This window comes from Oncorhynchus keta, chromosome 29 (assembly GCF_023373465.1).
Source record: "Oncorhynchus keta strain PuntledgeMale-10-30-2019 chromosome 29, Oket_V2, whole genome shotgun sequence".
In the NCBI taxonomy this organism is placed as follows: domain Eukaryota; kingdom Metazoa; phylum Chordata; class Actinopteri; order Salmoniformes; family Salmonidae; genus Oncorhynchus; species Oncorhynchus keta.
Genome location: NC_068449.1, coordinates 53408689 through 53423047, shown reverse-complemented (window position 1 = coordinate 53423047; position 14359 = coordinate 53408689). Strand labels below are relative to the sequence as shown.

The window sequence follows — 14359 nt, the reverse complement described above, 5'->3', positions numbered from 1 at the left end:
AAGGGACATTTCTTTTTTTGCTGAGTTTACATAGCTATCTACTACAGAGTATTTGGAACCACTGGGGCTCTTTTAATCTGTTCACCCCACAGCTACCAGCAGACCTATATGAATATCAGAAGTATCAGTAACACGAAGATGGGTTTACTGAATGTAATCATTCACTTCATTACAACAATATGTTGCTTATCTACAACATTTCTAGTAATAACATCAGTAACGTGCAGGGGACCCATCGTACCAGCTGTCGAGAGGCTTGTCTAAGCTCTCAGCCAATAGGAGTTAGGGTGTGGAGGACAGGGGCTTAAGGTAGAGTTTAATTGGCTAACAGCCAGATTCATGACAGTCTGTCAAAAGGTAACTGGTGTTCCTGATGAAATTGTGACAGACCAGGTGAGATAGTTGGCTTTATTTCGATTGGCTGCCTATTGATAGAGACGTTTAAACATACCAGGCTGTAGTGTTCAGCAGTCTGGTTTAACCATGCTAGCAGCTACCTTAATTCTCTACAATAAGTTACATGTCACTGGTGTTTTTAGGGGGACAAAATGTTTGAGCACATGTTGGAATGGAATGATGTCCCAGAACCGTTCAAATCGTAATGCTGGTACATGTGGAGTGAAGAGTTTGCCTCTCGGTCAATATACAGAGGTGACAGAAGTGGGAGGGTTGTGACGTGAACTTGGGACTAAATGTCAAATGGGGCTGATAAGAGTATTGCCTAACAGCAGGGTGTTTTCCCTCTCTCCCTCTTCAGCTCAGCTCCTGAGAAACGCCACCTTTTTATGTAAAAGACAAAACTGACTCTGGGCCTCCCGAGGGGCACAGAGGTCTAAGGCACTAAGGCAGTGCTAGAGGCATCACTACAGACCCGGGTTCGATCCCAGGCTGTATCACAACCAGCCATGATCGGGAGTCCCATAACGCAGCACACAATTGGGCCAGCATCATCCGGGTTGGGGGAGGGTTTGGCCGGGGGGGGGGCACCCTAGCGACTCCTTGTGGTGCGCCGGGCAACCTGTATGCCGACCTCAGTCGTCAGTTGAACAGTGCTTCCTCAGGCACATTGGTGCGGCTAGCTTTCGGATGTTAAGAAGCGCGGTTAGGCTGACCACCCAGGTTCATGGTAAACACACAGGAATGAGAACTTGATAAACAGAACATCATTGGTTAACATATTACCCCTGTGGACAAAGAGGAAAAAACGGTGATTGGAGTTTAAACAGAAAATAATCCTAAAAGCAAGAGGGAATTGGGGACATTGTTTGCTACCACACATAAGACAGTGTAGGCTCTGGGATGAATGGTAAAAAAAATAAACGCTATCATTCAGCATCACACATGATTAATTAGATGTTAATAATTTAAATCAAATTCTTTATCCTAAAAACACAGAACATTAATTAAAATCCAGTGTTCTACATCAGTTTCCCAAAGACGGTCCTGAATCAGCTGTGTCGTGCAAGGGCAAACACGTGTACCCAGGGGGGCCCCAGGACCGAGTTTGGGAAACCCTGTTCTACATTCTAATGACCTTTGAATCCATAATTTAGGGACATGATGCATTTGCTCAGGTCCTGGGATGAACAATTATTACATAACTGCAGTCAAAGGAGGACAGAGAATGACGTATTAGCAGACCAGTAAACACTTCAACCCAATCCATTACTACGTTAATGGATTAATCATTGCTAGAGAATGTTCCCATATGCATTACAATGGCAAGCTCTTATTGGTCAACCTGAACCACACCCCCAATCATCTGCAGAGCAGCAGATGAGAAGAAAGCGAGAGATTTCACAAACAACCTGTATGTGACAAAGTCTCTATTTCAGCATGTCTCCCACGCTGACACTGCACACCATTGTCAAAGCTAGAGAACTGCAAAAATGTTAGCCATTAACCCTTCGCTTAGGTAGAAAAGAGAAAAGTATTTGCAGTGGTGACAGATATTCTACTCCCTCATTTTTTTCTTGTTTAAAATGTAGCTGAGTAGACCAGACCCAACTGCTATCGCATTGGTGTCTATGGGAGAGCCACCCCCTTAAGTAGACAGGAACTGACATTCTTTCAATGATAAACAGCCTTATGAAAGCATCCTCATTTATCCTTATCTTTGGTGGCATTACAGGATTTTGGGTCTGATTCTGGAACATTCTCTTCTCCAGCAGAGGTTGCTCTGTCTCCATCTCTGTATAGAGACGTCTTCCCCTCTCAATGTCAAACAGAGCGTATCAATCAACTATCAACTCTCAAACAGAGCGTATCAATCAACTATCAACTCTCAAACAGAGCGTATCAATATTTATCCCAGGCTACAGTATGAGTATGAGCTACAGTATGAGCAACCCTAATGGATAAATCCCATAAAGAGACATGAGACATTTTTAATATGTAGCGTAAGACTGTTCATTCTACACTTTAATTAGTTGAAGTGGTACACTTAAAATCATGACCTTTGTACATGAAAAAATCAATTCACATTGGAACAAAAAAATATATAAAACAGCATAAAAATATACAGAGCAAAAAGTTCAAAAACATTGTTTAAAAAAAAAGAAGACGCTTTTGGGGTCTGCTGACGACGAGTGCAGGAGTGGCACAGAAAAAAGGCAGAAAACATGCTTATGGAATTAAAAGGAAAGATGTTGTAAATGTCATTTTTTCCTGATAAAACAAAGTGCGTGTGCTCTACAGTTCAGTATGCAGGCTAAGCTACCACACAAATGAAATCTAAACAGTGTTTTCCTTAGTGAATTTACTGAAGTACATCTAGTCAGAAAGCTTTCACCACCATTCATATTTCATTCCAGTGCAAGTGTGGGTTATCCTGAAGCGGCAGCAACTAATCTTCCCAACTCTAGAAGTACAGTCACTTCTTCATTGTAGCTAACGGATGCTACCCCTCTTAACCATTGTTTCTAGTGTAAATTAGCGGTTAATAGATTAGCAGTGAGTACCACTGCCCCACAGGTTGCTGTTAGTCAATTAGCCTAGCGGCTAATGAGTTAGCGGGTGACAGAACTCTACAACGACTGAGCAGTGTTCCTCTGGGACTGTGACAGGCCACTCCTGGACTGGGCTGGTGGTCTGTAAGACTTAAACATCATGATACGTAGTAGTCTAACTGGTTTAGCTATTATTAGTAGTAACATGTATACATGACTTCATATAAAGTACAGCAAGCACAGCTAAAAACATGTACAGTACACACACCACAGCTCTGCCTGAATTACTTTTGAGGTCAAAGGTCAATAAAGCCCTTTTTGTCCTTCCCTGGTCCCTCTGCTGAACAGAATCTTCTAACCCTAAAGATAAAACAGGTTGTTGACATCTGGTAAAATACATTGCTAAGAGCAGGTATTTATTTGATTTCTTTACTCTTATAGTATTGCACACAAATGTTAAACTTTTCAGTTCTAGCAGACTGTAATTCTTGTCACCCAACAAAGAGGAGAAGACTGGGTTTTTCACGTTGTACATTTACATGACATGTTTCCCTGTTTCCGAAGCAGTCAACCTACAGAGCAAGAGTCTGTCTCTGTAAATTCTCTTTTTCATTGAGGCATTAGTTACCCAGACAGGGAGATCTCATAGTCGCTAGCGGACAGTAGGGAGCACCCCACTTTCCTCACATTCTTGGCATTGGTGATACGTGCGGCCACCTCCACTGGCTTCTCGAAGTAAAGCACCAGGGCCTGCTCAGTGAGCACCGATGCCAGGAACTGCTCAAAGGTGATGGCCCAGTCTTTATCTATGCTGGTGCTGTGAGGCAGCCCCCCATCTCTGCCATGGGGCCCACCTTCACCGTGAAGCCCGTTCCCTACCCCTCCACCATGGGGCCCGTTCTTGCTGCGCACCAGGACCGTGTCGTCATTAATGTCCTCGCAGTGAAGCTTGTCGTCGAGCTCATGGGAGCCGCCGCTGAGCACCGAGTAGGACGACATGGACGTGTCATCTTTGGTCTCGTCATCTGAGATGAGCATGGAGGACGATGTCCCCGTGTCCTTCGGGGACGAGTCCTCCAGCTTAATGTCCTCCATGGCAGACAGCTGCTCGCCCCTGCCATCCCTCTTCACAGGGCCACAGGGCCTAGCCTGGCTCTCCTTCTCCCCCTGGCCCCTCTGCTGGAAGACACCCCCAGGCTTGGTCCCTCCATCTCGGGCTGGCCCACTGGTTTTGGCCTCCTCTGGATCATCCTGGTCCTGCTCCTCCTGGTCCTTGGAATGGCAGAAGAGCTTGCCCACCTCGCCCATTTCCAGCAGCAGGCTAGTGACGGTGGCCGTGGCGTGGTACAGCTCCTGCTCCTGGGCGTCCTCGCTGAACATGTTGTACAGTGTCTTGCACAGCTCTATGAACTGGCTCTGAAGGAGAGAGAGAGTGGAAGACATACAGGTTAGCCTGGGATGGAAGATGAGGTAGATTCATTGGCACGACACACAATTTCATAGCCTCACACAGCCACATTGATCAAGTGGACTCCACTGACTCCCCCTGGGGAGGTGGAGTGGTTCTTAATGCTCTTACCTGGTTGAGTTTGGGTAGATCCTTCATGTTGTCCAGTTTGTTCTTGGTGCCCTGGTTCCACAGCCTCAGGTAGTGGCGGTAGTCAGGGGTGTGTAGTTTCTTCACTGTAGAAACAGAGGTGGCCGTTAAGATTGTTAAAAGCTAGCAGCCTGGCACACTGACTATTTATAGGAGGCCATAACAACAACTAATGTATGTGCTGTTGTCAAGGAGAAAGTGTTTAATGAATAAGAGAACATGCACCAATAATGCCCTCAATAAACTGAAGTGGCATGCAGGCCTAGCTTGGGGACTATTTAACATGCAACACTCCCAGTTGCACTTTGAGACTGTTCAATTCTATTAGGAATCTATTGCTTTAATGGGAATTTTATTTTCTGGAAAATCAGTAAGTATATCGTCCCTAATCAGCGACCGTAGACCATTTTGCTCCAAGAAAACATGATACATAGAAAAGTAACAGTGCTTCCCCTTTTCATCCCAGACTATTGGGATGTGTGTGTATGGAGATTAGAGAGCTACAGCTAAGTTCCTTACAGTGAGATGAGTGTTCTTGAGGTACAGTAAATAAAGGCCTTTGCAACAACAAAAGGAACATGAACGGTAGAATTTGTGGCTTAAGGTATTATCATTTAGATTTGAGCATTTACAAACTAGCGATAGATACGCATGTCTCATAACTGTTTTATAGCAGTGCGTACCTTTCTCAGTCTTGAACGTGACCCTGACAAAGCCATCATCCTTCTCGCTCTTGCACTTGGGGTCAAGGCCTGGAGGAAGGGAAAGGTCAAGAGTGCAAAGGTCAAAGGACACATTAGGAAGTTATCTGAAGAAGACAAAAAAAAGTGGGAGGTTGAAATAGGTTGATGCATGCCATGAGTGGAGTGTGACTGTGATTGAGAGCACATAAGGCTCTGGTCAACATTAGTGGACTATACAGGGAAAAGGGTGCAATTTGGGGTGGAAACATTGTGTAACCTCTGGCGTGTTGACGAGGACATGGCCTACCATTGGAAGTTTCCGGGGTGATGTCCTCAAAGAAGTACTGGGTGGCCTCGAAGGCAGAGTCTGGTTCCTGCTCATGGGTCACCTCTGGGAGGGGACAGGAAGATACAACATTTTAGGCCTTACCATTGTTATTATAATTGATAGCATTTATATAGCGCCTTTCCAAGTGCTGTAAGGGGCGTTATCATAACGCCTCAAATACTGCAGTTGAAAAAGTGCAATATAAATTGTATCCATTTATCATTATCTTTCCATCGAGGCCTCACACATCCCAATGTTTGATCATAAGTCTGAAGTCATTTCTGTATCCTCCTCTCGCTAAACATCTGTTAGTTCTCAACATATATCATTCTGCCAGAGACAATATTTCCATGTGGCTGGCAAAGGAAAAAAGCTAACCCCATCATTCCGAGAACCAAAACAATAGCTGCTTCAGGCTTTGCTGTTATACAGGGAATTAACACGACCTGAGCCAGAGAGCCATGAAAGCTCTTCTGATTGAGAGGTAGATTTCCAGCAGAGTGAAAATACTGCTGTGTGAGTCTTGAGCACCATCCAACCGCAGCTTCCCTTCTCCATATGCTCAACCAAGCGAGAGAGAGAACAAAATAATTCATCTTTGCTCCTTTACAGTAAATAAATCCAATCCCCTATCCTTAAAACATCCTCCCCCTCACTCAGTTATGACAGCATATAAGGAGTATAGATTTCCCTCTGGAGTCCCTCTCTGTGAACAGTACACACACACACATACTTACCAGGAATCACATGCATCTTGTACAGGAGCTTCAGTTTCTCAGTCAGATCCCCATGGCATAAAACACCTGAAATACACCATAGATGTGATAATTTGTCATAACATTTCATTATGTCTATATAGACTTAATATCCATTTTGACCAGTTGCTACAATTGTTAGTCAACTTCTATTTGATACACCCCCTCACCCACCTCCACCAATACTCACTCAGTCCAGTAATAAACTCCCGGAAATTAATCAGAGAGTCTCCGTTATGGTCCAGGAGCCTGAAGAAGCGCAGGGCCAGGAGGTCTGCATGGGCCCCGTTGACAGGGGCCCAGGGGAAGAGCAGGGAGAACAGCCCCCTGAACTGCTCCAGGTCGATGCGGTACTGCTCCAGGTAGGGCAGGCTGGGGTCGTGGCGCTCCGTGGGGTTGCTGCCACCCGTTCCACCCCAATAGCAGCTGGTCAGGTGTTCCGCCTGGAGAATGAAGATGGTAGAAATAGATTCAACAGGCTTTTAATGTGAATTAAATAAATATATTACATTTATGTAGCAGTTTTCTAGAAAATGTTAAGTATAAAGAAGCGAGGTGGAATGAGACCAAATGGTGATACCTATGCTAAATGTGGGTAAATGTGGTCGCCCAAGGTGAGGAAATGCATATAGATACCGCTGAATTGCTTTGCACAATGTTTCTAATGGATATCAGAGATATCATGTTATCAGAGAACAATGTGAACATTGTACAACACTGGGTATTAAAAGTTCTCTACTTCTAACATCTTATACCAGCAACCCTGACCATTAGAACTGTGCTGAAGATCCATCTTTCTCCATGTCCTCTAACAGGACTGAGCAGTGAGCGTCCGTTGTGTTAATGGATGAAGAGTAAAATGCTGTTGCCAGGGTTTTAGGTCTGTCTCTATGGATATTAAGTACCGGCTCCAACTATAGCCCATAATTCAGTGTTGCCGTGGCAGCAGGGCACTATGTGAGAGCTAGGAGAAATGAGACGCCCTGCCAAAGAGAAAGGGAGGCTGAGGAAAAGCAATACAGGAAGAGATTAGTTCCTTTAAGTTCCTATTGGTTAGAGGTCAGTTCCATTTAGTTCATATTGGCTACAGCATGGCTGTCACTCACCTTGAACAGAACGTAGAGCTCCTCCAGTTCGTCGATGCTGAAGGCAGTCTCCGTGACAATGGTTCTGACCTGAAAGAGAACAGTGGATTTAGGAGCTGTGTGAGGAGATCAGAACTAACCAGCATTGAATACAATCAGAAACAATGGCTTAAAATGACTTGAAATCCTCCACACCCAACATCGGGTGTACCATACAGTGTGTAATAGCAGGGGTCGTTACCACGTTGCGTTTGGTGGTGTCCTCGATGGTCTGGATGACCCTTAGCCTCTGTTTGAAGCGCATCTGCTCGATCACGTCTGCCCTGATGGAGCCAAACTTCTACAAACAGCCACACGGGACCGAGAGAGAGAGGTCAACACTGCTGCTATCCTACGGCTGGGATATTCACTGAGACTGCATAATCACCAGCCAGAGTAAAGGTCAAAACAGAGTGACAGTTCTACCAGTGAATACACTTGGGTCTAGGAAGCATGGTTGGGCTGAATTCCATTTAAACTTAATTGACCCCATCTCTGACAGATTGAAGGAGTGATTGAATGACGGTGCCCTGGTCATGGTGCGAAGACTCACCTCGTAGGAGCTGCGGACCAGCTTGAAGATGTCCACCTCCGGGTGGGGATCCCCATCGTCTGTCAGCAGGGAGTGCAGGTGGGGGATGGGAGGCAGGGTGCTGTCCTTATTGGACACGCTGTCCAGGTACCTACACACAAACGTGTCACACAACCAAATCCTTTATATTGACAGCTTATCAATATCAAGCTTTAATTGAATTAAGAAGTGTTCTTACTGCAGTGTTTCAAAACAAGATGATCTCTCGTGTCACTTCCGCCAACACAATTTGACCTTTGACCCGACTCATGGGGTCTGCTCTTTGAGTGAAAAACTAAAGTACCATGACTGACCAGCAAACCCATGTTGAATGACCTAATTGGTTATGGTTAGGATTAAGGTCAGGGCAAAGGTTAGGGTTTTAGTTCAGGTTAGGTTCAGGGTTCCAGTCATGAGTTGGCCTACCAATCATGTCCCTTTAGTCCAGGGCTGTTCGAATTCTGGTACTGCAGGAATAAAAACCCTTCTGGTTTTCATCAGACCTGGTGCACCAGGTGAATACAATTAACTACCAGGTAGAAACAAATCAAGAAGTGTTTCTGCCCTCTAGGACCGAAATTGAAAAGCCCCGTTTTAGTATCTTTGGCCCCTTGTCGGTCTTCCACCCCCACCCGTCCTCACCTTCCCAGCACGGTCATGGCCTCTCCATCGTCCTTGGCCCCCAGCAGCTGGTGGATGTTGGCGTGCAGCACCCTGAGTGCCAGCTGGAAGATGACCTTGATGCCCTCGTAGAAGAAGCAGTCGACCACCACCACGGCACTCTCGAAGGGCATGACACTGAGGAACAGGGTGAGGAACCAGGAGAGGGAAATGGTAGAGATGACTCCCAGGTCCTGCATGCAGTCGTAGAGTTCAGGGACGTACTCCCTGGCCAGCTCCTCAAAAACACCCTGGTCTACCAGAGCTCCTGGAGAAGGAGAAGTGGGAGGTTAGCAAGACAGAAAAGAGGCCTATGCGGACACTGATACAGTAAGAGGGAGAATGATGCCAACAGATATGCACAAAGACTGAGGGACACATACACACATCTGAACACAAAACAGAAAATAGAGACACTGAGACAAAGTTAAAAACGCAGAGGCAAACACACCAGTCGACCACAAAGCCACCCATTGCCCTACTACAGCCTCATTCCAGGAGCTTCCAACTGACCTACGACCCTGGTGTTGTAGTAGTCAGGCAGCATCCGCTCACACAGAGCCACCAGCAGCCAGAAGGCCTCCTCCTCTTTAGCATACAGCAGCAGCACCGACGTCACAATGTTCATGGCCTAGGAAGAACCACCAAGATTATTCAGAATAATACATTCAACTTTTATAGCGCTTTTCTTTACAGAATCTCAAAGCCCATCAAAAAGCAAAACAAGAATCAAATTAAACAGCTATGTGACAGTAGGTCTGGACTACAGTTTTCAGCCTGAGTTAAACGCCTTCAGAGTTTCAAGCTGCCAACAGATGGACTGGCAGTCAAGAGGGAACCACATGGCTTCGACCCGCAGGGGGAACCGAGATTAGGGACCTGTGGGGGAGTCAGGACAGCTATAGAAGTGGCAAACTACTATGTGACTTGACCATTTATAAACTGAAGAGCAGTGTGAATGTTTGTGTTGTAAAATAAATGTGTGTGTAACAAGCTCTCACGATCTCACTGCAGAATCAGATGTTTGTCCACAAACATAACATTTTGAAGATTAGGCATTCTGAATGGTTAAGGGTTAAGGTTTGGGATAGACAAAAATAGTGCTTAGCGCTGGGATTGAACACGCGACTTTCAGAGCCGGAGCTCGCAGCTTACGACCATCCGCCATCCCTGTCCACAGGACTTAAAGGTAATAGCGCCAACATTGCCCCTAGAGGCCGGTTTTGAAGTAATCTCATGACATTCTGCTTTGGCAGTGGATCTTGAGCGACAGGACTGGTGCGTCTGTGTGTGTATACTATATACCATGCGTGTATACTATATACCATGTGTGTACCTGGCAGTAGCCTATGTTGGGGTTTCTGAAGGCGTAGGCAGTAAGGACCCTTCGTAGGGCAGCGATCCCCATCTCGTTCTGGAAGGCTGGGTGTTCAGGGAGGGAGCGGTGCAGGTCTCTCTCGATCTCCTCCGTGGCCAGGTTGTACTTCCCCATAGACTTCTCTACTAGGTCCTCATAGTAGCCAGGGTGGGTCGCCATCTCGTTGATCGCCCCTTGGGCGGGATATAGGGACCACAGTTAGTATAGCATTAAACAAGGTCCATTGGCACCAGACCATCAGCCAATTGCCATTTTAAAAAATTGGTCTGGTGAAAAAGTTAATGTCAGGCCTAAGATTTTCAGGGGGAAATGGAAAGAGAGCCTGTTATGAGACTTCCGCATTTGGACGTTAAGATGTTGCGTTAACTCCTCCACATTTACTGGATTGGTTGAACAGAGAACCTCCCCCCAACAGTTATTTTTTGATTCTCTTCAAGACCATAATAGGGGATCTAGTTTCAGGCGTTTATTTTACACCTGGTTAAATTAGGCTAGCATTGCAATGGCATTGCATATTCAATGTAATCAGTTTCAGAAATGGTTGGAGTGATGAAACCAGAACTCAAGCCATTGCTCATTCCATCTCTACTAACGGAGGGATGCGGCAAGCAGCCAGTAGACATGCAGAGGTAAGCCTTCCACTCTCACTTTAGGCAGAATCACTTCTACACTAAAACCTTAGTGCCTTTATAGCAGTCCTGTACTCCCAGCTGTGGAAGCAGCAACAACAACATAGGCTAAACCATTAAGAGGGGAGGGGTGGGGGGTGGGGTCCTGGGTAAAAGTCTGTTGAATCATAACACCCTCAAACTCACGCTTCTAGCGCAGTCAAACTCAGGCTTATCAACAGTTCCCACTGTGACAGTGAGTAGAGGGAAAAGTATAGCGGTTGCATTCAACTTCTGCATCTTCCTCCACATAAAAACACAGCTAGCGAGCTTCGCCAACAGAGACGCTAGGCTAACATGTAAACACACCAGTCCCTCCAGGAAGTGCAGATGTATGGTTACCATGGCGACTGCGGAAGGTACCACAAGTAGGTCACTAGGGGACGGAAAGAGCAGGTAGATAGTCGCTAACTGTTAGTGCTGTCGCGTGGGTGCAAGGCATTTCCTCCAGGAAGAAGAGGCTGAAGTATAAAACATTGTTTGGTGATCTCAGCAGTGACTCTCCCTGTAGGCCAACTGGTTCTTCAGGTTTATTTATATAGGTCAGCTTTTCAAAGCTACGGTGGTCACAATGTAGGCCTACGTCTCTAACACAACCCCTACATAAGCTGCTGTGTTTGTAAAGCCTGGTTAAACCAGACTGACAGTGTTCAGTTTGGCGTACAGTAAGCAGACTATAGAATGTGTGCTCTCACTGTAATACAGTGCCTTGCGAAAGTATTCGGCCCCCTTGAACTTTGCGACCTTTTTCCACAATTCAGGCTTCAAACAAAGATATAAAACTGTATATTTTTGTGAAGAATCAACAACAAGTGGGACACAATCATGAAGTGGAACGACATTTATTGGATATTTCAAACTTTTTTAACAAATCAAAAACTGAAACATAGGGGCTGAATAATTTTGCACGCCCTTTACTTTCAGTGCAGCAAACTCTCTCCAGAAGTTCAGTGAGGATCTCTGAATGATCCAATGTTGACCCAAATGACTAATGATGATAAATACAATCCACCTGTGTGTAATCAAGTCTCCGTATAAATGCACCTGCACTGTGATAGTCTCAGAGGTCCGTTAAAAGCGCAGAGAGCATCATGAAGAACAAGGAACACACCAGGCAGGTCCGAGATACTGTTGTGAAGAAGTTTAAAGCCGGATTTGGATACAAAAAGATTACCCAAGCTTTAAACATCCCAAGGAGCACTGTGCAAGTGATAATATTGAAATGGAAGGAGTATCAGACCACTGCAAATCTACCAAGAACTGGCCGTCCCTCTAAACTTTCAGCTCATACAAGGAGAAGACTGATCAGAGATGCAGCTAAGAGGCCCATGATCACTCTGGATGAACTGCAGATATCTACAGCTGAGGTGGGAGACTCTGTCCATAGGACAACAATCAGTTGTATATTGCACAAATCTGGCCTTTATGGAAGAGTGGCAAGAAGAAAGCCATTTCTTAAAGATATCCATAAAAAGTGTTGTTTAAAGTTTGCCACAAGCGAGACACACCAAACATGTGGAAGAAGGTGCTCTGGTCAGATGAAACCAAAATTGAACTTTTTGGCAACAATGCAAAACGTTATGTTTGGCGTAAAAGCAACACCCTGAACACACCATCCCCACTGTCAAACATGGTGGCAGCATCATGGTTTGGGCCTGCTTTTCTTCAGCAGGGACAGGGAAGATGGTTAAAATTGATGGGAAGATGGATGGAGCCAAATACAGGACCATTCTGGAAGAAAACCTGATGGAGTCTGCAAAAGACCTGAGACTGGGACGGAGATTTGTCTTCCAACAAGACAATGATCCAAAACATAAAGCAAAATCTACAATGGAATGGTTCAAAAATAAACATATCCAGGTGTTAGAATGGCCAAGTCAAAGTCCAGACCTGAATCCAATTGAGAATATGTGGAAAGAACTGAAAACTGCTGTTCACAAATGCTTTCCATCCAACCTCACTGAGCTCGAGCTGTTTTGCAAGGAGGAATGGGAAAAAATTTCAGTCTCTCGATGTGCAAAACTGATAGAGACATACCCCAAGCGACTTACAGCTGTAATCGCAGCAAAAGGTGGCGCTACAAAGTATTAACTTCAGGGGGCTGAATAATTTTGCATGCCCAATTTTTCAGTTTTTGATTTGTTAAAAAAGCTTGAAATATCCAATAAATGTCGTTCCACTTCATGATTGTGTCCCACTTGTTGTTGATTCTTCACAAAAAAAAATACAGTTTTATATCTTTATGTTTGAAGCCTGAAATGTGGCAAAAGGTCGCAAAGTTCAAGGGGGCCAAATACTTTCGCAAGGCACTGTATGCTGTAGCAGTGGACGTGAAGCATGCAGCCCAGTTACAGGTTAGATACAGTACGATACTGCTGCTCAGGCAGGAGATGGGAATGGAATACGTTGCCAAGGCCAAGCTAATGCATGTTTAATGAGACTACCCAAATCCATAAGTACACTGAAAGAAAAGCTAATATTTGACTAATATCAATAATTCTAATACACCTGGATGATGAACCATTCTGTGCTCATAACACAAAAGGGGGTTTGGGAAAACCCAAAACTAAAATCTGATGTGTTTCTCCTGTTGTTTTTCCTCCTTGATAACAATAACTATAGTAATGAGATGTGAGCATGGACCACATGATGCCGAATGCAGGTTAGGAGTTGGTGTATGAGCACGTAGTACTGTCTATCTGTGGTCTTTGAGTTTTGTGTCAGCGTGGCTTGTGGAGATACAGAATGAGTGAAAGTCGAGTATATGAATGTCAAGAATCGGGGCATAATGTAATATACAAATGAGTATGTACAGTGAATGTGAGAGTGCATTGTGAGATCATGCTCACGGACTGTTTGTGAGAACGCGTGCGACTGTTGGCCTCACCGGAGAAGAGCAGCCACAGCTCTCCCCTCATGTTCTCTGGAATGCCTTTAAGCACCAGGTCCTTGGTCTTCTCTGTACGGTACATACACACCCCCTGGCCGTACTCGGTGATGTGGTTCTTCCACGCCTGTTCCTTCAGGAACTCCTTCGCCTGGGGAAAAATACAAATTGACAGTTAATCTTGCATGTGTTGGAAAAAGAAAAAAGAGAAATGTCATAAGAGACACATTTCATGCCAGTAAAGCTCCCCTTAGAGAGAACTACAGAATGATGTTCAAGGACAGAGAGAGCGAGAGAAAGAAAGTAGACATGCTTACATTGTTTTAATACACACAGAATGTAAGCGAGAGAGATCAGGATGGTTCGTAGGAGGCAAAAAACTAATTACCACCTCATTAAATAACGAGCCAGAGAGCCTTCAAAGCCTAAACAATATTTCTAACTTTTGACACAGACGTATGCAGCACAAATACTCCCCTAGAGGTCTCTGAAGAATTTCATTAAGGCTTTATTTACTTCAATTAACTTGGATTTAATATACTTTCCACACACTTCCCCCTCCATTGGTCTACATCTGCAACTTCCCTGCAGGCCTTTGAACTGTGCAATGCAAAGCCAGCTGGAGGTTAGAGCAGGAACAGAACACACTGACTGTAAGCCAAGCTTTGTTTTAGATCAAGGTTGAGACACTGATGGCACCCGACAGACATGGCCGCTCTGTTTCTGGCTCCTAAATCACATCTGCTAAATAGTTGTAGGC

General features: G+C 45.0%; 1 protein-coding gene across 1 annotated transcript in view; it reads right to left on the bottom strand.

Annotated features, from left to right (window-relative positions):
• Positions 1 to 2403: 2403 nt before the first annotated feature.
• LOC118373768 (TBC1 domain family member 9-like) overlaps positions 2404 to 14359 on the bottom strand; it is a 30070-nt gene continuing 18114 nt past the window's right edge. The window contains exons 10-22 of the mRNA XM_052486804.1: positions 13600 to 13750; positions 10003 to 10217; positions 9180 to 9297; positions 8649 to 8934; positions 7989 to 8118; positions 7638 to 7736; positions 7418 to 7486; positions 6502 to 6754; positions 6294 to 6359; positions 5536 to 5619; positions 5229 to 5297; positions 4528 to 4631; positions 2404 to 4364 (exon numbers count right to left, since the gene is read on the bottom strand). Coding sequence (XP_052342764.1) covers positions 3573 to 4364; positions 4528 to 4631; positions 5229 to 5297; positions 5536 to 5619; positions 6294 to 6359; positions 6502 to 6754; positions 7418 to 7486; positions 7638 to 7736; positions 7989 to 8118; positions 8649 to 8934; positions 9180 to 9297; positions 10003 to 10217; positions 13600 to 13750 — 2436 coding nt within the window. The 3' untranslated portion in view covers positions 2404 to 3572. The remainder of the gene's footprint in view (positions 4365 to 4527; positions 4632 to 5228; positions 5298 to 5535; positions 5620 to 6293; positions 6360 to 6501; positions 6755 to 7417; positions 7487 to 7637; positions 7737 to 7988; positions 8119 to 8648; positions 8935 to 9179; positions 9298 to 10002; positions 10218 to 13599; positions 13751 to 14359) is intronic.